The sequence below is a fragment of the Malus domestica genome, chromosome 13 (genome assembly GCF_042453785.1).
Source record: "Malus domestica chromosome 13, GDT2T_hap1".
Taxonomy (NCBI): Eukaryota; Viridiplantae; Streptophyta; class Magnoliopsida; order Rosales; family Rosaceae; genus Malus; species Malus domestica.
The window spans coordinates 13,468,035-13,490,246 of NC_091673.1; the positions used below are offsets into that span (position 1 = coordinate 13,468,035).

At 38.9% G+C, this 22,212-nt stretch overlaps 3 protein-coding genes across 6 annotated transcripts; 2 read left to right on the forward strand and 1 right to left on the reverse strand.

The window, feature by feature from the left end:
- The first annotated feature begins 210 nt into the window (after window positions 1-210).
- On the forward strand, window positions 211-7,193 carry LOC114820510 (sucrose nonfermenting 4-like protein). Of its 4 annotated transcripts, none has more exons than XM_029091340.2 (14): window positions 211-488; window positions 674-886; window positions 1,010-1,097; window positions 2,369-2,551; window positions 2,909-3,043; window positions 3,162-3,221; window positions 3,632-3,721; window positions 4,061-4,195; window positions 4,873-5,017; window positions 5,094-5,267; window positions 5,563-5,626; window positions 5,752-5,821; window positions 6,172-6,286; window positions 6,434-7,193. In XM_029091340.2, exons 2-14 carry the CDS (start codon window positions 762-764, stop codon window positions 6,523-6,525), a joined length of 1,476 nt encoding a protein of 491 aa, XP_028947173.1. In that variant the 5' UTR covers window positions 211-488; window positions 674-761; the 3' UTR covers window positions 6,526-7,193. The 4 variants fall into 4 exon arrangements, with proteins under 4 accessions (XP_028947173.1, XP_028947172.1, XP_070667200.1 ...); XM_029091339.2 differs by having other exon boundaries at window positions 258-488; window positions 1,007-1,097; XM_070811099.1 differs by lacking the exon at window positions 3,162-3,221 and having other exon boundaries at window positions 267-488.
- Window positions 7,194-9,465: 2,272 nt separating this feature from the next.
- On the forward strand, window positions 9,466-11,738 carry LOC103430795 (uncharacterized). The gene is made up of 5 exons (XM_008368936.4): window positions 9,466-10,006; window positions 10,116-10,270; window positions 10,371-10,435; window positions 10,648-10,755; window positions 11,450-11,738. Exons 1-5 carry the CDS (start codon window positions 9,900-9,902, stop codon window positions 11,510-11,512), a joined length of 498 nt encoding a protein of 165 aa, XP_008367158.1. The 5' UTR covers window positions 9,466-9,899; the 3' UTR covers window positions 11,513-11,738.
- A 972-nt stretch (window positions 11,739-12,710) lies between these two features.
- LOC139190796 (protein ALWAYS EARLY 3-like) lies at window positions 12,711-21,982 on the reverse strand. The gene is made up of 9 exons (XM_070811274.1): window positions 21,683-21,982; window positions 21,475-21,593; window positions 21,126-21,130; window positions 14,797-14,981; window positions 14,185-14,421; window positions 13,924-14,102; window positions 13,558-13,787; window positions 13,215-13,360; window positions 12,711-12,896 (listed from the first exon to the last, which is right to left on the reverse strand). Exons 1-9 carry the CDS (start codon window positions 21,980-21,982, stop codon window positions 12,711-12,713), a joined length of 1,587 nt encoding a protein of 528 aa, XP_070667375.1.
- Between the last annotated feature and the right edge of the window lie 230 nt (window positions 21,983-22,212).

Below are 22,212 nucleotides of genomic sequence, written 5' to 3' on the forward strand. Positions count from 1 at the left end.
TGTGATTGCTTTGGGTCGGGTTGGAAGGACTTTCATGACTGTTTCATTTTCCAAAAATCTCCAAGATTCAGTCATTCTTTATATTTATTTTATTTATAACTTAAACTATTACGGATATTTTAGAAATATGAAGGGGTGGAAAGAGAGTGTTTGGTATTTTTATTTTTGAAGTGAAAGAAAATATAATGTAGTTAAAAGAAATAAGATCATAAAGTGGGCGTAGTTGCAGTTTTATAAGAAAAAAACAAAAAGAAAAATGGAAAAACATATCGTTTTATGATTTTTTAACATCACTATCAGAGTTTTCTGTCTTTTAGGGTTCGAAAATTAGATTCGATCGTGTCGCAACCCCTTTCTCGATTTTCTCACCCAATTTTTTAAATTTTCCGTCTTTAATTATTTCCGCTAGGGTTTCCATTCCCCCAATTTAATTTCATTTGCTTTTTCATCGATTTCTCGAAATGGAGGGCATTTCGCTGCTGTAATTGGTAGGTTTTCTGCCCCCAATTTCCACGTGCTTCAGGGTTTTTCTGGTTCAATTTTAGCTTCGGGAAGTAAAATGATATTTTTGGTTGGTTTTCTTGTGGGAGTGTGTTGAATCAGCTCAATTTTTGTTTCTTTGCTCTGATTTTGGGATTTTTACCGTAATTTGGTTGAATTTTTGTTTTTGCAGTAAATAGATTGAGCGGGCATGTCATTGCGAGTTTATAGCTTGGAGGGTTGAATTTTTTCTGAGAATATTTGTATGAATTTGGGGACAAATGTTTGCTACCAACATGGATTCAGCGCGGGATGTTGTTGGAGTTCCGAGCACGGTGTTGATCCCAATGCGCTTTGTGTGGCCTTATGGGGGCAGAAGTGTGTTTTTCAGTGGTTCATTTGTCCGGTGAGACTCTGAGTTTTCGGTCTTGAATTTTGTTTATATATAAATGGAAATTAAGTATATCTGATTTTTTGGGCTGTTGTTATATTTGTGTGTGTTTCAAATGGTATGTTCTTTGTGCAGCAGGTGGTCTGAACTTATTCCTATGACCCCGGTTGAGGGTTGCCCCACTGTGTTTCAAGCTGTTTACAGTGTAACGCCGGGATACCACCAAGTAAGTTTTTTCGTTTCAGAATTGAAGTATTTGAATTGTTGTTGTTGCGTAAATTCACAAGCTTTCACTTTTGAGGGGAATATGAGTAGCAGCAGTCAACTACGATTGATTCAGTGATCATAGATGATGGATTCATTGATAAAGCTTGTAATGAATCATATCAATCTTTACATTTTATAGGAGCAAAGTTGAGAAAGTTGATTGCAGGCCATGGAAAAGAGTGTTATGTAGTTGAGTTTTGTTAATAATCGATTGAAATGTAGGTGAATTTAGTTGGTAGAATCAAGTCATAGTCTTCATACACTCAAACTTGATATTGATGAGAAGAAATATGAAGGGTTAATATCTGGTATTACCATTATGAAGTTTATTTTGATGAGAAGAAATATGAAGGGTAATACCAAGTCATAGTCTTCGTTTGAATTATACTATATTAATGTAGTACTGTAATGGTTAAAGAAGTTTATTTTGGTTTGAATGTCTTTTCGGAATTGGAATATTTTGGTCGCCCACCATAGTTGAATTTTGAAGCACTCAGTGATCATAGTCATAGGATGATGAACTAAGTATATGGTATATAAGAACTAAGAGTTTGGAGACCTGTATCACAATATGAGCTTATGGAAGACAAAATTGTTGTTAATGAGCCTTGGCTTAAGTGGCATTGGATGGGTAGGGTGGGACGTGAGGGTAGACACCCATGGTTCGAATCTGCATGTGAAAAAGCTGTGAGTTGTTTGAGGCAGTGAAGTTAGTGTTGTCATCTTTTGTATCTTTCTTGCCGTGTTCCTCATGGGATTTCTGTTTATGAATATTGCTCATTTTAATCTTCCATATGGTGATACTATGTGATTGTAGTATGGAAATCCCTATTGGGTGCTTCATTAAGCTGAATTAGTAGTAATATATCAAGTAATAGAGTCAGTGCTGAGAAATTTTAGTCTAGGAGGTGATGTGGTGGTTGGTATGAATTCTGGATAATTGGCTTGGCTCACAGATGGATAGAGGAATATATTACGAATAATCTATGGATATCTTATAATTACTATCGGGCTTTTTTATTCTTTTGAAATTTGAAAATCACATGTTCATCTCAAGTGGATCACCAGTTTCGTACTTTTTTGGTTGAAGTGATTGAATGTGTGAATTTTTATCAAGCCTGCATGCAGTTTGATGTTAGAATGCTAGTACTGGGGTGTTCTGTGTTTACATTGATAGGACTTTAAACACATCATCAAAGTCTTACTTTGTATGTGTTTCTCATACTACAGTACAAATTTTTTGTTGATGGCGAATGGCGACATGATGAGCACCAATCTTACGTGAGTGGTGAATATGGGTTAGTGAACATTCTCTTGGCCACAGATCCTAATCTCTTTCATCCGAATGTAACCTCAGAGATGACTTCTGGACCTAATTATATGGAAGAGGATACTGAGGCCTTTAAGCGTTTGGTAAGAGTCATTCATTCCTTATCATTTAAGATTATGTATGTTTTTTCCCTGGGGCAGCATTTAAGATCATATCATTGTTACCTCGAAATGTAATTCTCTTTCTATTAACCTTTCCTATAAGATTTTACTGAATTCAGGGTGCTTCAACATTATCCCATCCATGTGATGTGTTTATGATTTGAGTTAATAGGTTGCTCATGGAATTCATGGTCTGAATCACCTTTTTTTCCCAAATAAAAAAAAATCTTCCTTGCATTTTAACACTCATTTTATGCTCCTGTAAGCTGTATTTACTTTCTGTTATTTTTCTCCAATGAGTTATTGGTAAGAGTAGATTGTGATCTTTTTACAACACAGGTCCGGATTACAGATGGTACTTTAACTGATGTAGTACTAAGGATATCAGAGGCTGATTTGCAAAGCTCTCGTCATTGTATTTCTGTCTTCCTGTCTACACACACCACATATGAACTACTCCCGGAGTCAGGCAAGGTTTGGATGATTTGTTGTTGCCCTCCTTTATGCATTCTACATTTGGTTGGTGTATATGAATTTGACTCATTATGCATTAGTCTCTTTTTTTCTTTTTTTAATCACATCAAGTTAACAGGTTGTTGCATTGGATGTTGATTTACCTGTAAAGCAAGCATTTCATATATTGCATGAGCAGGTATGTACAACGAAAAATACATTTCTCATTGTTGGTTGAATCATGCTCTGCGTATTTGATTTGTGGAAGAGGAAATGAATACATTCTAGCTTGATCTCTATTAGTATCAGTTTTAGTGGGCATTGTGGTAGTTCTAAACTCATATTAAGTTCTATGTTATAACTGGAGGATCACCCCCATATATCTTTATGGGTCCCTTTGTTCACATGATTACACCCTTTATATAATTGTTTCAATTTGATATTTTCACATCATTTTTATAAACCCAATTCAATTAAGGAATTTATCTAAGCTTTGCTAGTTGCCGAAATTTGAACGGTACCTTGGTTCTTCATTTTTTGTTGGCGTGCTTACTTGATGCTGATAATGAGCCAGCATATGCATCTTTCTGAGCCAATTTTTTTTTCCAGGGAATCCCTTTGGCGCCTCTTTGGGACTTCAGCAATGGACATTTTGTTGGAGTTCTCAGTGCATTGGATTTTATTTTAATATTGAGAGAGGTATGTTTGAATCTGAAATGATTTTTTTCCTTTGGTGAGTTCTTCAAGATGCAGTTATATCATTGTTATTTTGAATTCTTGGATAGTAATTTGATGCAAAAGTTCAAATATATTAGTTTGAGACTTCCATCTCCTGTTTGTTATTTCTGTCGTTCTTCACTAACATATACATTCTTAGGGAATTGTGAATCAGACTTTGGTAAAATTTTATCAGCTTACTTTATTGACCAAATACTTTTTAAGTAGGATCTTGCTATTAGTTGTGTGCAATGCTCGCACCCACATTTGAGTGATGTATGATAATTTCTTAAAGTAGCTAACTTTATTTTTATCTTTTAGCTTGGGAACCATGGATCTAATTTGACAGAGGAAGAGCTTGAAACACATACTATAGCAGCATGGAAAGAGGGAAAAGCATATCTAAATGGACAGATTGATGAACATGGGAGAGCAGTGCCGAGACAGTTAGTCCATGTGAGTGTTTTATGCGACTCTTTGTATTTCTGTCTTGTAAATGTAATATTTACCGTTGATCAGGTGGGTTTTTATTTTAATCTGTGGTGCTACATTCATAATTTGACAACATAACACAGCAGGTATCTGGCAAAGAACATCACCTGCTATACACAAATATGTGCATCTTGCATATAATACACACAATTTTATATCCTAGGGATTCATGCAATAATAAGGTCTTTATGTGTCTGCGTGGTTTGGAATTATTTTGGAATCTTATTTAAAAGACACAAGAAGAAACTTATAATTTGATGCCTTTAAGAATCACTTCTTGGGTACAGAAGCAGCCTTCCTTGTGAAGCTGTTTCAATGACTCTTCTGTTGCGTATGATGCGAACTCATTAATGATCATTAGGAAGCGTTCAAAACATTGTCACAACTTAAATCAGTAATAGTTTGTCTCCAAACAAGTAAAACAAATGTCAACGTTAACTTGAATTCTGTGGTAGTATGACAGACCCACAAATGGGCCATCGCATGCAACCACTGTCAAACTGATGCTCATGTAATCTTAGTCCTCGTTAGCATAAATGTGAATGTTTACATGGTAAACTGTCTGTGTGGTCATATGGTAGTTTTTGTAGCATGCTAGGGTTAATAATTTTGCTTTGACTGGTTCATTATTGATTTTTCAGGCTGGACCATATGATAATATGAAAGATGTTGTGTTGAAAATTTTACAAAATGGGGTTGCTACGGTTCCAATTATCCATTCATCTTCAGAAGATGGCTCATTTCCGCAGCTATTGCATCTTGCTTCACTGTCTGGTATTTTAAAATGTAAGCTCTTTGGAAACTTATTGAATAATACCGTAGGTTCAGTTCGTAATTGGTACTGATAAATGTCAATTTGCAGGTGTTTGCAGGTACTTTAGGCATTCATCTAGCTCATTACCCATACTTCAAGCACCAATATGTGCAATTAATGTGGGTACTTGGGTTCCGGAAATTGGAGAGACGAATTGTCGGCCATTAGCAACGTTGAGACCAAGTGCTTCGCTTAGTGCAGCTCTAAACTTGCTAGTTCAAGGTAAGCCTTGTGGTTGAGCTGTAGAATTTTTGAGTGTGCAGCAATTGTCATGAAGTGGGATGCCTTCTCGAATGCACACATATCCATGCATTGTGCTGGCTTCTGCTAGCCTGCTACTGTAGGAAGTGGATCAAATTATCTGAATTTAAATTGTGTTTAAGGATTTGTTACAATTAATTTTTAGGTTATGAATGGATGACCTTGTATTGTAGCACCAAAGTTTTAGGGTTAGCGAGTATTTTAGATATGCATCCCATCATGCTAACTCAAATGCGTTTTTGTGTTTGCTTTGCAGCTCAAGTAAGTTCAATACCTATAGTTGATGATAATAACTCTTTACTGGATATATATTGTCGAAGGTTAGTTGTAATTCTATTTGGGTATAATTCCTAGTTGTTGTCTTGATTGAGTGAAATAAATAATCAGCTGTTTTTTATTTTAACAAACCATTACTGATATTTTTCCATTCACATTTTCTTGACAGTGACATAACAGCTTTGGCTAAAGATAGAGCATATGCACATATTAATCTCAATGAAATGACTATTCAACAGGTAACTGGTGTAATTCCTGAACATAGTTGTTTTCCGGTTTCCATACAAATTTTCTTCACTCTTTTGTGCATCTTAAATGTCATATGGAATGAGAGTTCTTCAGATGCATTAGAGACAGATTTCCAATCATTTATTTATTTTGGAGGTCAGGAGATTTAGGGGCCTTATGGTTTTGTGAATTTAAAGTTGTGGTTTAGTTAGGGGGCTCCTCTTTCAGTTTGAAGGAATATTTTCTTTGACATTTTCACTACATATTTACACATTCTGGTGGAAGAGACAGTCCGGGTTGCTTTTGGCTTTTGGAGAAGCTTCAAGGGATGTAGTCTTAGTTCTTATCTTTGTTTTTGTAGGCATTGCAGTTGGGACAAGACTCATTTTCTCCCTTTGAACCAAGAGGTCAAAGATGCCAGATGTGTTTGCGCAGTGATTCTCTGCATAAAGTGATGGAGCGATTGGCCAATCCAGGTATTTCTCTATTCACTTTTGTATTTAGAAATGTTAAAGACTTAATGTTTCGATGCTGTTACGTAAAGGTGCAGAGTCGTGATCATGTAGAGAACGATATGTCCAGCCAATCTTCCCACTTAACTTCCCTCAAATCTTGGATTTCAGGTGTCAGACGACTGGTGATTGTAGAAGCTGGCAGTAAGCGGGTGGAAGGCATTGTTTCACTTAGTGACGTTTTCAAGTTCTTGCTTGGTTAGCTCCAAAAAACAATGGTTGAAAAAGCTAGAAGGAGTTCGATCAGTGGTTCTCGATGTCACACATGTGTAGATGGGCGCCATCTCCTCCTACCCCAACTGTTGATTAGAGAATCCAGTACCTTACACGGTGACTTGTTCTCATTTCATTCAAATATACAATTGGATTGGCTTCTTTGCTTCGCCTGGTTTTTTTAGGATTTTGAAGAAAGAGGCCTGTAAATTGAGAGGAATTCATTTCCTCAGAAATTTGTTGGCCTTCTCCCTCCCCTGTTATTTACATTGTGCTGCCGATGTAGATTTGATGTAGCCGAATACAGCGGGGCTCCTGCATTAGTTTTCTGTTGAAAAATTAGGGGGACAATGATGGAACAAAACGATGGGGGGGTGGAGGAATGCTGAACAATTGAAGCCATTGGGTACCTACTGCTATATGCTTACCTGTAGTTGTTGACATGTAATTTGCTTTTTTTCCGATTTCGTTTCGTATTTTTCGTCTTGTGGTTTGATCTTCAAACGTATTGTAAGTAGCAGGCAAATGGAGAACTCAATGAACAGAACCATGTATTGCTGTGTATTGGTTACAAAGCTTATCTTTTGTAAAAAGATAATTAAAATAAGTTCTCTAAAATCACCCAAATGTGGGTGGGACATGGATTATTTGATGCCAACTTTCTTGTAAGAAATCTGATTTTAATTATTGTTTTTTTACACCCAAATTAGTCCTTGAGATTGTTATAACTATTCACTTTGGTCATTGAGATTTGAAATCGATAGAAGTGGTCTATGGTTTGCCTAAAGTCAATTACTTTGGTCATTTCGTGAAAATTGTTGTTATATAAGGATCAAAAGGACAAAAATACAATCATCTTAATAAATCTGGGCTAAAATGATTTAACAAAAATTGAAGGTATTTTTATCCTTTTATTCTTATTTAACGAAGATTCTTCGCAGAAAGACTGAAATTGATCGTGGACAAATTCAGGAGTTAGTTTTATCGATTTTAAATTTCAGGTATCAAAATGAGGATTTATGACAATTTTATAGACTATTTTGACTAAAAAAATGGATAAAAGATTATAGATTCGCGGTTGATTGATTCAGTCTTGTAGCTATGAATAAGAGCGGGAGTGCAGAAGAAAAAAAAAAGGAGCGAAAGTTTACTTCACAGAATGATCAGAGTGCGATGAAAATGGAAAAGTCAGGTTTGTAGGAAATCTTTGTTTTTAATATTAGTTTTATCTTTATAAAATATCCAAATACCAAATTCCACCTCTATAAAACTTCTTCAAAGTATAAGAAGCTCTTGAGAATATTAAAGAATCTGTTATTCTTCCATGAAGAATTCGTCTAATAATTTATAAATCTAACTTTTAAAAAAAGTTTGTATTGCACTTTTATGTTTACAAGCCAAAAATTTAACACAAGAAAGTTGAAGTATATATTATATGAACTAAATCATAATAATTAAGTATCAAATGAATCCAACCTAAAATGACTAATTATATCACTTTCTCCAAGTGTTTGGAGTGAATTTCAAAATAGTCTATAAATTTTTAATTTTTCAATTTGCACTATTGGGTCTAGTTTTAACATACACATTTTGATCAAATTGATTGATCATTCATTTATTTGATGACATGTGAGTTATTTTGCAAAGAACTCATCAATTTAACATAGATTTAGATGCGCTCAAGATAAAAGGTATAACTACATTATTGCTGACCCATTGTAGGCTAAATCCACCAATTTTCTCTTAGTGTAAATAATATCGTTTGTTAAAAAAAAAGTTATTGTTGCAATCATATTTAGAATAAGAATGTGATTGTGTAAATCCTAGTGTATCTAGTGATATTTTTTAATATTCCCATCTTATTAAAGTTGTAATTCTAAAAAGGTAAGGATTTAACATATTCTACTACTATAAATAAAGGCACAATGGGTAATACAACAGACACCTCACAGTTAAATCTCTCTCTTTTCACTCTTATTGCCACCCACCTCCCCCTCTTTATCCCCTTAGAATAGTTCAGTCAAATAGGCCTACAACATTTATAAATTGTAAATTTTATTTAAACCCAACTATCTTACCTTCAAACCCAACTTAAATATTTTTGCCATTAAATTCTCCATTTTGCCCCGACGTTAATTAGAAAGTAAAAATAAATTAAAAGAACATGAACCCACATATATGCCCACCACTTTTCAGCATCTTCTTCACTGATGCTGGCGTGAATCTCTTGTCGCCGGCGTCTCTTAACCACCTCCTCTTCCGTATTATCTCTCTCCTCATTTGTCCCTCTCCTTCCTCTATTTCTCACGCTCTTCAATCATAACGCCGGCATCGGAGGCCTACAAGCATATTTGAAGCAACGTGAGGGCGAGGAGTGGCAGCCGCCCTTCCCTTAGCCGGAAAACATGCCTAGGACCGCTTCGATTGAAACTTGCACAAGTGGTGTGTCGTGGTAGTCCTTGGCTGAAAAAGAGCTCCTTCCTACAACTTTCATGTCAGGGCGTTTGGCATACATCGTTGAGTCTGTAGAAATGGAGACCAAAAGTCGTACGTCAACTAGTGTGGTGCTTTTGCTGCTGTTCAACTACTTGAAGCTACTTTTGCCGCAACTCATTCAAACAGTCGGAGACGTGAAGATCAAGAGCAAGAAGCTGAAGCATAGTGCTTGATAATGCATAGGATACTCAAATTGAGACAATCCAAGGGTAGAACTTCCTCTCTAGTTACAAGTTTACGAGTGGTACAGAGCCAACAGTGCGGAGAACCACAAATGTCTATGGCCGAGAAGGGATGGCGGAGTCGTCGACGAGGAAGGCGTTGAGCCGAAGAGGGATCATTTATCTTGTATGGACAATTCGAAGTCAAAACTTGTGGAAACTAAATGGTGTGCCATATAAGGCAGTTGTGACGCTAAAAGAATTTGAATTGAAGTTGCCATGAAGAATCGCCGGTGAGTCTTCCGTGGGGTTTGAGGTGGAAGAGAACCATGGGCGTGAAAAGAGATTTCAGTTTTGTTTATTTCTTTTTTTCAATTTTAATCAAAGGATGAATTAGGAATTTTAAGAAAATATTTTTTGTATTGGGTGTAGAAAGAAGTTGAATGGGTTCCAATAAAATTACCCAATTTTAAATCTCTTAAGTCTTAATACAATTTTGAAATTTAAATGTTCTTCTTATTGAAAACAAAAAAAAAAAAAAAATCCCTCTGATTTAATGGTTTTTGAGGAGCGACCCAAACAAAAGGCGCAGGAAAATATATTTTAAAGTTTTTCGGATACAAAATTAGTCGGAGTCGTACCGTCGTCTTCCCGATCTGAAGCGTAGGTGTGATCAGTCGCGTCAACCACCGCCGGCGGAGGAGAAAATGGTGAAACAAAGAGGAGAAGAGTTGACCGAAGACGAAAAGAAGGCCTTAAGAGGCAGCAAATTCGCGCCTCTCCCATCCTTGCCCCCTCCTCGTTGCCAACCCAGGTTTCTTTTCCATCCTTCTTCTTCCTCATCTCTTAATTTAGGGTTTTCTTTGTTCCCGTGAGTGATTACATACAACTATATGTATGGATATATGTATGTGTATCTATAGGTTGGCTCATCCTGGAGGTCCGTTGACAACGAACAAAGCGGCGGCGTTGGCGAAATTTCTCGAGAGAAAGCTACAGAATCCCGATGGATTGGAATCCATCAACCCGCATCTTCTCGAACGCGCTGTTCAGAACGCTAAACGCACCGTTTTTGCAAGTAATTACACTCTGTTCAATTGAGCATCTTGTTAATCACAGGCATTTTACTCCAATCAAATGTGATTAAGTTAAAATTGGGATTTTTTTGAGTTAATCAGGTGGCGCATCGAATTCTGGAATCCGAATACGGCATGTTGACTCCTTTGATGACTCTGAGACTGAGGTAATTATGTGTTTTGCTTTCAAGTTTTGGCTCCATTTAGTCTTCGATTACCATGGTACTTGTAGCTCAAGTGATTAAGTTAAGCGTAGGTAGTAGTTACCGTTGCACCCGAGGTACTCCGTTTGATTTCCTCGCCCTCGATATTGGTTGTATGGAAAGAAAATGAGATTACTTCCTCGAGTGTTTTTATGAAATTTGGGTGAAAAATGCAGGACCCTCAACAGGAAGAAAATGTGGAGATTTCAGAGCTCAAGAAGCTGAAGAAGAATAAGAAGAAGAAGAAGATGATGAAAAGTGAGAAGAAAAAGAGACAACAAAAGGTTGTTAACTTATCACAGGCAATTGTCTCATTGACGGGGGTTTGTCTCTCGTTTTTCACTCGTTTTCTTTACGGGTTTAGGGAAGTGAATTTCCGCACACCCCTTACTCACACTACCTACCGATGTTTATCTTTGGATTTTGGATTGAATAAACCAAAGGCGGATGATCTTATGCGGAAATCATTTCTTATACGTTTAGGGGGCGTATGTTTGCCCTCACTAAGTGGGACTGGACTGGACTGGACTAGCTGTTAGTCCAATACTGTGTTTGTTCCATGCTAGGACTAACATTAATGAGACTAAAGGGGACTAGCATGGACAAAACCTTTCACTAAGAGGTCTTAGTGAGACCCCCCAATAACCATGGGACTAGCTAAGACTATCCTCTCTCGTCCTCGTCATGCTCAACAACCACTCCCAATAGACTCCTCGTCATCTCCGGTCACCTAGATCATAATAAAATATTAATAATTTATATATTAAATAATATAATATTAGAATTTGTTATTATCCAGTTTTGTAGTCTAACACTGCATCAAACGCTTCATTAAGTTAGTCCAGCTTAGTCTAGTCTAAGCCAGTCCAGCTTAGTCCTTGAAGCTAGTCCAGTCCGAGATAGTCCGGCACAACAAACGCCCCCTTAAGGTAGCCTCGTTTCTTATGATAGTAACTTGTAACTTGTGATGTGCTGCAGGTTATGGAAGACTCGGGGGGCGGTGTGGTAAAAAGGCCTAAAAAGAAGAAAGTAAAGTTGTGATGGGGGTGAAATTAGGGTTCAACTTTTGTGCCTGCAAGTAGAGGCTTCAGAAGCAAAAGCTAGGTGGAAGTTGTGAATTGTTCACTTTTGTACCAAATGTAAGGGGCATCATTCTTTGAATTATACACTGATTTTCTTGTCTCTTTTTACATGACAGGTGTTCTGATATTTGTTATGATACGTTTTTTAATTGTGAAATCCATAGATCTCTAACTACTTGCTACAATTATTCGTTAAGGAGATTTTCTATGATGCCTTTGATATCGGATATTCCAAAATTTTCAACCATTAGATCTTTAGTTAAGAACGCAAAAATTGAGATATAACCATATTATCTGTCCAATTAACCGATTAGATTAACAGTTTAACTATAATAGGCAGCTTTTATTGACATTCTAAAAAATTCATTTTGCAGTTCATTCTTAACAATACGAGAGATTTTGTAAAGAGTGCATAATGATCTTCTTGAAGTGTCAATGACATTTCTCGTATAATATGAAAGGATTTACACCCATCATTTCTTTGGGATTATTTTTTTTGAAATACAAATGATATTATAAATATAATTTACACTGGAGGGAGGGGGAGTGTTTGAAACGGAGAGAATTTTATTCAACAATACGCACAGCACCTACGTGATGTACGATGATATTATAAATATCATTTGAAATGCAAGTGATATTATAAATATAATTTACACTAGCTGCATGATGTACGATGAACGAATGTGATTAGAGGATCCTCGGAATCCTCACTCCACAAAATACGCACAGCACCTACATTTAGGGTGTCAAGTGGAACCATGTAAGCACCAACGCCAGTGTCTGATTCCTAACAATGCCCATGCACTTGTGTATTTCTCCGTAAACCGAAGGGTTCTGCGGACAGAATGGCTGCAAGCTAGTCACGGCTTCGTCTAATACTTGGGCGACCTCGGCCGGTGGAAACTGCCGTGCTGTACAAGTCTGCATTTCGGGTGAGAAAAACCAAAAGCAAAGGTTATAAACAGGTGAATCCCTCATTTTATAAACTTGATTGCTTGAAGAAAATGGGGAATTTCAGATACGCGAGAGAAAAGCGTTGATTGTAATCCCTCATTTTCTTAATTACTCAAGTTTATGAATGGATTGAACTAACATAAGAAATTAACCAATTACCTGAATCATCAAATTTATGTTGTCAGAGTAGCAATGGACATTTACTCACTGCAATCATACTTCTGCATAGCTGCATCAACCATTTTGCGGGCTTTTGCTCTTGAACTTTCAACAATATCACACACATGACCTGCCGATTCTTGGGCATGACAAGAATACCCAGAAGAGCTTGAATTGCCACCAGGGTCTCCTAAACTTTCCACGGGCTTCGCCAAGCTAACTGCTAACTGCGGGACTCACTCTGTATGTGTTGCATTGTCTTAAGCAAAAAAGAGCAGAAGAAACCTGCGCATGAAAGGCAATCAGCTTGCTTATAGTTGCAATCAAATACCAACATGATTAGATGCTGATACCTGGTCATTGACTTGACTCCAACTGTAATTTCAAGGCCCTGAATGTATCAGATACTCCAAGAAGTGCACTCATTGTTTTGGCAGCTGGAAACCACAACTAACCTGTGTCTGCTTTGATGATTTGATGCTATGATGAGTCGATGGCTGGATATAACAGGGAACAGCGCTCTCCACATGGTCTCAAGAGGCAACCTTATACCCTTCAGTCTTTCCTTCTTTCAGGTGTTCATTAATCTTGAGCTCCTTTAGGTTCTCAATATATTTGTTGACATTGACATTGTGCTTTGTGAAAGAAGCAGGTAAATTCTCCACTGGATTCAATGGCATGCAATCGATATCTTGTCATGAAATATGTTACACCATACCATTAAAAGGAACGGGAACTGAAAAGGTGTACGTTATCATACACATGACATTGAAGACATCATTCAATCATTATAAATATGTAATATTTCCAAAGATATGTGAGGGGGGTACTTACCATCATATGTTCAACACCTAGTTCAGGCTGGTCAAACTGAACACTGACACCTACAATGGTCGACGGTTAGTACAATTCCGTTGTGGATCTCTCTTGTCCTGGGATGAAAGGCAATGACATGCTGTTCTACTGATAAAGGACGAGCTAAGTCAGTTGGAAGTTCTTCCCTCGTTCCAGCATTAAGTTCAGCATAATGTGTTCTAACAGATTCCCGGTACTGATTAAGCTTCTCTTTTTCTTCCTTCAGAAACTGCTCAGAAAATCTCCGCGGTCTGCCAAGGGAACTGCATCAACGAGCACCAGCAAAAATTTGGCAGAACTTTATTAAAAAATTCTCCAAAAGGCAATGTCATTTTCGATTCAAAAGTAGCCCCTAAAAAAGAGAAGTTCCAATCAAAGAGGAAGGTCAGGGACATTTACCTCCGTATGACACCCCATTCAACACGAGTTAATCTTGGAACATGACCTAATCCAACATGATTCAAGTACTCCACAAACTCCCTTGTAGCAAGCCATGGGTAATCAATTGCACTGTAAAACCATTCAAAAGCACACCATCTTTGCACTTGATACCGAGACAAGCAATTAGAAGGTTTTTCCTGAAAATGTAAACATACACCTATAAATGAAACAAAATAGAATGAAAAATATCTAGGTGGCAATATAAATGACACGCCACACCGTAACCTTAATATTTAGTTCTCTGTTACGAAATGAAGGAACCAGTTTGTCAGGCTGTTCATCTACAATACCCTCAGTAGACCTTCTATCCTTCTCCATTGATGATTTTTGCATGTCTAGCTCAGCAGAAGAAAATGCATTCCGTGGAGGATTCACCAATTTCCCTTGCCTTGGGTGTGTAATATAATGAGAAGGCTGTTTACCTTTATTCATAGACTTATTCACCTCAACTGTAGCCTGAAATCAAGTGTAAATACCAAAATTTAATAGAAATTAAAGGCACGTGAAAATTAAAAAGACTAATCCACATTGTAACTAGCATAAGAAATGACATGATAAAATGGAAATTATATTTTTGATCTTAAAGTCTTCTGAACTTCCAAAATAGCAATCTAAGAAGAAAAGGGGGAGAGAGAGAGTCCGAATGAAAAGGCAGCACGCCTCAATCTGTTGATTGTCACTCCAATGACAGTCTGTTTGAGCGTCATTATATACCTGCCATTAATGTCACAAATGTTCATCAATTTAAGCCAAAACAAGATGGACCATATTAAGCACGTCGAGTAAAGAAAAACTAAGCGAATTTTTAGGGGAAGTGATACTTGTCCTTACTTTAAACGGAAACAGTTGTTTTCTTCTTTGCAGTCCGGTGTTAGACTGATGACCTCCCTCTTTAAGGTTACCCGGTTTAGATGTTTTCAAAGCAGTGTGTTCAACCCCAGGAATTGAGCGACTCCTTTTTGTTTTAGACTCGTTAGCAATACAAATATCTTCTTCCCAGACATATGCAGAAGACTCTAAACACAGAACCAACAAAAAATGATTGTCGAGTCAAATACAATCAGTTAGCAGTTTAAGAGTGTTTATACCATATTTAGGGCCTCGTATTTAGACCTTGTATAAATACTCGGGGGACTTAAATATAATTATGTAATAAAGAAGAGGCAAATATGTAATTAGGGGAGGAGCCCTTATTCTATAAAAGGGCCTCCTCACCCTCACAAACCCTAAGTCTCTCCTCACCCCTCTCAAAGCTTTCACTCTCAGAGCTCTCTCTTCCTCACTTCTCAGAGAAATATAATACAATCAGTGTGGACGTAGCCCAAACCTTGGGGTGAACCACGATACATCTTGTGTTATTTACATTTCATGCAGATTCACGGTCGGATTTACGTTGTTCCAAGACCTCCGATTTTGTGCATCAACATTTGGCGCCGTCTGTGGGAATCGATACGAAAAGTTGTGTCGGTTCTCTTTTTATTTTTTCACCTCCGCCGTGAATATGCAGAAACTCAATAACCATGCAATCAGAGAACCAAATCATGAAGCCACCACTAAGATTGAAACTGTTGCTAGTGTTCTCATCAATAGTTTTGATGTCGTACAAGTGTCAGGCATGAGCTACCAACCTCCAAGAATCGGGCAGGAGCTACCATGTCAGGCAGGAGCTACCAATCTCTCTCTAGACTCTTTCTCTCTAACCAACAAGAGATCCGACAGACAGAGGCCCATGTTCAAGGTGATCAACATTCCAGCCCACGCTATGAGACCCACAAAAACCTGAGCACCGGTCCATCGCACCAGCTCCGCGGCTCAGGCCCCTTCAACGGGAAGTCCTCATTCGCCTTCCCTGTGACCCGCAAGGCCAACAACGACGCCAAAGAATATCACATACCATTTTTTGGTGAGTCAATGAGATACACTGGAAAGTTCAGCTCCACCACTCTAATCTTGTAAAGCCGCCACCTTTGCCGCTCATCACCACCTCATCGACAACCCAAACCGAACCGTTACTGAAGAGGTCCACACCATATTCATCACTGGTTTTCCAGAGGATGTGAAAGAGAGAGACCAGAATCTGCAGATGCACAGGAATTTCAGAGATGGGAGTTCAGCGACGTTATTTCCCACACGCTACCGCCTTCAACCTCCACACGACGCCACTAGTCAGCAATCATGTGCGTCTGTCGCGCTTTTGTGTCTATGACTGTTTAAGGCGAGATCAGTCCAGGGGTGTGCGTTGGGGGCCTCTGATATGTCGGTTGCCATCTGGCGTCTGTGATGGGAAGGACACATACCTCGCGAGAAGACAGTGCCTTCTCAAACCATACTTTCCTCGTCAGTCTTACAGACCCCCCGCGTGAACGATACAGACGATCTCGCATCCATCGTATCCCTTGTTTTCTCCCACCATCCTCATTTGACCACTGGTCCAACCTCTGTCACACACTCTTTCTCTCTCTCTTTCTCTCTCAATGGATGCTGATTCTTCGGAAAAGTCATCATCCTTGAGCTTACCTCTAATCCTTGGTAAGGAGCAACATGAGCAAGCTGGAAGCAAGGGACTTTTAAGCACCTAGCAGTGGCGCATTTGGGCATTCAGTAGCAAGGATGAGTTGGGTCGGACGAGAGAACCCCCTTGATGTCGTATAAGTGTCAGGCAGGAGCTACCAACCTCCAAGAATCGGGCAGGAGCTACCATGTCAGGCAGGAGCTACCAATCTCTCTCTAGACTCTTTCTCTCTCTAACCAACAAGAGATCCGACAGACAGAGGCCCATGTTCAAATACTGAGGCCTATGTTCAAGGTGATCAACATTCCAGCCCACGTTATAAGACCCACAAAAACCTGAGCACCGGTCCACCGCACCAACTCCACGGCTCAGGCCCCTTCAACGGGAAGTCCTCCTTAGCCTTCCCTATAACCCGCAAGGCCAACAACGACGCCAAAGAATATCACATACCGTTTTTTGGCGGGTCAATGAGATACATTGGAAAGTTCAGCTCCACCACTCTAATCTTGTAAAGCCGCCACCTTTGCCGCTCATCACCACCTCATCGACAACCCAAACCGAACCGTTACTGAAGAGGTCCACACCATATTCATCACTGGTTTTCCAGAGGATGTGAAAGAGAGAGACCAGAATCTGCAGATGCACAGGAATTTCAGAGATGGGAGTTCAGCGACGTGATTTCCCACACGCTACCGCCTTCAACCTCCACACGGCGCCGCTAGTCAGCAATCATGTGCGTCTGTCGTGCTTTTGTGTCTATGACTGTTTGAGGCGAGATCAGTCCAGGGGTGTGCGTTGGGGGCCTCTGATGTCGGTTGCCATTTGGCGTCTGTGATGGGAAGGACACATACCTCACAAGAAGACAATGCCGTCTCAAACCCTACTTTCCTCGTCAGTCTTGCAGACCCCCCGCGTGAACGATACAGACGATCTCGCATCCATCGTATCCCTCGTTTTCTCCCACCATCCTCATTTGACCACTGGTCCAACCTCTGTCACACACTCTTTCTCTCTCTCTTTCTCTCTCAATGGATGCTGATTCTTCGGAAAAGTCATCATCCTTGAGCTTACCTCTAATCCTTGGTAAGGAGCAACATGAGCAAGCTGGAAGCAAGGGACTTTTAAGCACCTGGCAGTGGCTCATTTGGGCATTTAGTAGCAAGGATGAGTTGGGTCGGACGAGAGAACCCCCTTGGTGGCTTCGGTGTCTCCCACACACGCTGGGGACACAGATTTTTCTAACATTTGCAAGTGGAGCAATCATGTGCTCACATGTTAAAAGAAAAAAAAAAGGCAGTGAAAAGAGAAAAAGAAAAAGGGATCAGGCCTGTTTTCATCCACTGCGCCTACAAAAATTAAAAAAAAAAAAAAGAGTGAGAATGGACCGGTTCATATACTGATAATGATGAGTATTTAGATCAATACAGGTGGTTGAAGGAGGAGCAGTGGAGTAAAGTGGGGTTTTCAAAAATGTAAAGTGGAAGATAATATGCTCGATGCTCAGATTGATGTAGCCTATGCAGCATTGGAAGATGCTGGGTTTTCAAAAAGATGGAAATTATTATACAGGGTGGGCTTCACGTGGGGGTGACGATGAAGCTGCAACTTTTGGTGCGATGGGGTCTATGATCTGACTCCATTGTTTCTACTCATCCCTCTCGTCGCAGAGACACTGTAAAGATTAATTAGGTGCACATGCATGACATCAACGCACAGACAGACAGAAAAAGAACGCAGTGGGAAACAGAAACAAAAGCAGAAAGCAAAAGAGAAAGCAAAAGTAAGGAATAAACACCCCACCAGAATGATGTGATTTACTTTTGTTATTTCTGAATGATGTAATTTATTTTCCTTATCTTTCGGACACATTTGTATAAACCTCATCAGAGGGTTAAAAAAAAAAAAAAGCAAAGCCCAAAATAAATGGGCTGGAATGTTGTGTGGAGGTCGAAGGCCCATAAGCCTAAAATAGCTCCAACTAGGCGATCAAAAGTACGCCCAGTACTCCACAATTATTCGACAACCTGCCGTTATTACCACCAACCAGGTGATCAAAAGTATGTTCAGTACTCCAAAATTATCCGGCAACCTGCCGCTATTACCACCAACCAGGTGATCAAATGTACAATCCGTACTCTAATATCATTTGGCAACTAGCCATTCATGCCACCAACCAGGTGATGAAAAGTACAACCCGTACTCTAAATATTATTTGGCAACCAGCCATTCATGCCACCAACCAGGTGATGAAATGTAAAACCCGTACTTTCCTTCATGCCACCAACCAGGTGATCAAAAGTACGCCCAGTACTCCAAATTATACATGAGCATTACTTATGTCATTCATACATAAACATTCATGAGCATCACTCATGACAATCATACATAAACATTCACGACCATCATTCATGTCAACATTCATGAGCATCACTCATGTTAACATTCATGAGCATCACTCATGACAACATCCATGAGCATCACTCATGTCAATCAACATAAACATTCATGAGCATCACTCATGTCAAACAGCTTCAAAAACTTCATTTACAGAGCTCTAGCTTTAAAAGCTTCATTTACAGAGCTCTAGTTTAAAAGCTTCACTTGCAAAGCTTCACCTACAAAGCTTTAGTGCAGGGTATATTAATACCGCCTTCGAACAACCCCCACTTCGGCCCATACATGGATCCAATTTGAAGTCTCCAGCCAACAGACTTTATTGACCGAAGACTTGGGGGACTACATTATGTACCATATATTGGGCCTCAACTGGGCCTCATGAAAAATACTTGGGGGACTTAGCCCATTACTTATGTATTGAGGAGCGAGCCCTTATTCTATAAAAGGGACTCCCTTACTTTCACTAGAGAGCACCCATCATTTATGTATTGAGGAACGAGCCCTTATTCTATAAAAGGGACTCCCTCACCATCATTAGAGAGCATCAACTCTAGCCCATCATTCATGTATTGAGGAGCGAACCCTTATTTTATAAAATGGACTCCCTCACCTTCAAACGCCGTAAGCCGAGCTAACCAAGGCAACATAAGCCACGAGCTGAACAACCTCGCAGCGTGTGCTACTTCTAGTTGAGCGTCATTTTAGATTGAGCACTGCCTTAGAGAGCATCGCCACCTACTGAGCAACCGCCTCGCCGCGAGCATCAACTCTAGCCCATCATTTATGTATTGGGGAATGAGCCCTTATTCTATAAAAGGGACTCCCTTACCATCATTAGAGAGCATCAACTCTAGCCCATCATTCATGTATTGAGGAGCGAGCTTTTATTCTATAAAAGGGACTCCCTCACCTTCAAACGCCGCAAGCCGAGCCAACCAAGGCAACATAAGCCACGAGCCAAGCAACCTCGCAGCATGTGCTACTTCTAGTTTAGTATCATTTCAGATTGAGCACTGCCTCATATCGAGCATCAGTTCAAGACAGCATCTAGTTACTTCGGCCCACACATGGACTGAATTTCAAGTCTCCAGCCAAAAGACTCTCTTGACTGAAGACTTGGGGAACTACTTTTTATACCATATTTAGGGCCTCGTATTTAGACCTCGTATAAATACTCGGGGGACTTAAATATAATTATGTAATAAATGAAGGAGCAAATATGTAATTAGGGGAGGAGCCCTTATTCTATAAAAGGGCCTCCTCACCCTCACAAACCCTAAGTCTCTCCTCACCCCTCTTAAAGCTCTCACTCTCAGAGCTCTCTCTCCCTCACTTCTCAGAGAAATATAATACAATCAGTGTGGACGTAGCCCAAACCTTGGGGTGAACCACGATACATCTTGTGTTATTTACATTTCATGCAGATTCACGGTCGGATTTACATTGTTCCAAGACCTCCGGTTTTGTGCATCAACAAAGAGGATCTATAATGTAAACTGCAATAACATTAAAATCAGCCTATTTAGCTGATTTTGTAAATCCTTCAGACATCCAAAAGCATACTTAAGGAAAACTGACACAAAAGACTTCTCAAACTATTGATAAGAAGTACAGATAAAACAAAGACAAACATAATGTTAAACTTTTTCAAGCATGCAAAGTCTAATTCCAATTAATATCTACATGAACTACAAATAAACACTTTTTAATTTATTTTATTTTATTTTTATAAAAGAGATAAGAAGAAAGATTGATGGGAAGTTGATAATTCAAGCAAAAACATTGTATTTGATCAAAACCTCTTGATAAGGTACCAGATAAGCTACTAAGAATTTTTTAATTTTGAAATTGAATGCTAGCATTAGAAGGAGAAAATGAAAAACACAAACTAAACATTAATAAATTAAATACATACACCTCTTAAAAGAAGGACATGATAAGAGATCAAACCCAAAGTTCCTAGCAAAAGAGGGTTATAAAAGCTACTTTTCAAAGCATAATGTGTTGCCTATATAAGCAGTTTTGGGCATCATCAAGGATAGATCTGCCAAAGTTTGTAGTGCATCAAAGGGAGAGCTGCATGGAGAAAAGAGTTAAAATGAATGTTATCTGGACATGCTTCAACTGTTTAGAAGACAGCAATCGAATTCAAAGGTGCTATCGAAAACCATACATACAAAAACAAAAGCCAAATCTGACAGAGTTCAATGCAAGAAACTAGCAACACAAAATAAACCTACTTCAACTATACCTGTCCTACACATCAAAAGTATGCAGCTCGAAATTGCAAAGGAAACATGTTGTACAAAGCGTACCTAAATATTAGCTATAGAGGAAAGGAGAGGTTAAGAATGGGGAGGGAGCCTGGCTCAAATGTTTTCTAACATACCTTCTGCAACCAGAGCTTTTTTACTTTTGTTTCTTTGTTCCTTGTAGAAGGATCTTGCACTTTTCGCAACTTTAGTTTCAAGTTTTCCCTTGATAGTACCTTTTTTCTCTCCTTCCTCTGTTCCACTACCAGCTTCTTTAATGTCTTCAAAATGATTGCTTTTACTTTCAACCTTTTGCTTCTTTACAGGGTATCTTTTCCCATTGCATACCTTTGATCTCTATCAAAGTATTCATTGTCAGGTTCTGTGCTTCCAAAGCTCAATTCATAACCACCTTCATCCATTACACTAGCACGGCGCTTGGTTGTAGTCATTTCCGGCTCTGCACACTATATGTCAGAAACAACCATGAATTTCAAACTATTATAGTGAAAGAACTGTTAGGAGAGCAATTAACCTTTCTTTCAAATAATTTTACCATCATTTCACGATTCGTAACAGTTGGTGGTGTGCCTTTGGCTTTTCTCTTAGATTTCCAAGAAACCAAGGGAGAATCACCTCTATGTGAGGCCTCAGTCAATGCCAATGCTATCTCATGAGCAACATCATCGTTTTTAGTGTCTGCACTGGGTTTTAAACCTAGCCTGGCTGGTGAAATATACTTTCTACTGTTATCCTTATCACTAGAATATGCAACAGGGACTCGAGGAGTTCTTTTTTTAACAGCATGAGGCCTAATTCCTGAAACAGATTCCAAGCACATCAATGGCATTAACATCTTTGAAGCCAATATATGATTAAGACGAAAAGGCAAAGAGAACTTTGAAGAGAACCAAGAAGAAAAGAAGAGGAAAAGAAAACAAATGAGAGAGAAGAAATAAAAAGCAAGTAGAATAATTGCAGGAAAAGTAGGTCAAATGAGTAGAATAATTAAAGGAAAAACAAAGAAATAAATAACGAAAATCATACACACGCGAAGATCATATCATTTCCCACCTGAGCGCCTAT

Bases quoted from the DNA above. Each gene is read 5' to 3' on its own strand.
- LOC114820510 (XM_029091339.2), top strand. From the start codon at position 762: ATGTTTGCTACCAACATGGATTCAGCGCGGGATGTTGTTGGAGTTCCG. The intron at 3,222-3,631 runs GTATGTACAACG...TTTTTTTTCCAG, and splicing joins TTCATATATTGCATGAGCAG to GGAATCCCTTTGGCGCCTCT. The intron at 6,287-6,433 runs GTATTTCTCTAT...CTTGGATTTCAG, and splicing joins GGAGCGATTGGCCAATCCAG to GTGTCAGACGACTGGTGATT.
- LOC103430795 (XM_008368936.4), top strand. From the start codon at position 9,900: ATGGTGAAACAAAGAGGAGAAGAGTTGACCGAAGACGAAAAGAAGGCC. The intron at 10,271-10,370 runs GTAATTACACTC...TGAGTTAATCAG, and splicing joins TAAACGCACCGTTTTTGCAA to GTGGCGCATCGAATTCTGGA. The intron at 10,436-10,647 runs GTAATTATGTGT...TGAAAAATGCAG, and splicing joins TTGATGACTCTGAGACTGAG to GACCCTCAACAGGAAGAAAA.
- LOC139190796 (XM_070811274.1), bottom strand. From the start codon at position 21,982: ATGTTAATGCCATTGATGTGCTTGGAATCTGTTTCAGGAATTAGGCCT. The intron at 14,422-14,796 runs GTAAGGACAAGT...ACTTGATTTCAG, and splicing joins AACAACTGTTTCCGTTTAAA to GCTACAGTTGAGGTGAATAA. The intron at 12,897-13,214 runs GTTGCCTCTTGA...TGAGTCCCGCAG, and splicing joins GAAAGACTGAAGGGTATAAG to TTAGCAGTTAGCTTGGCGAA.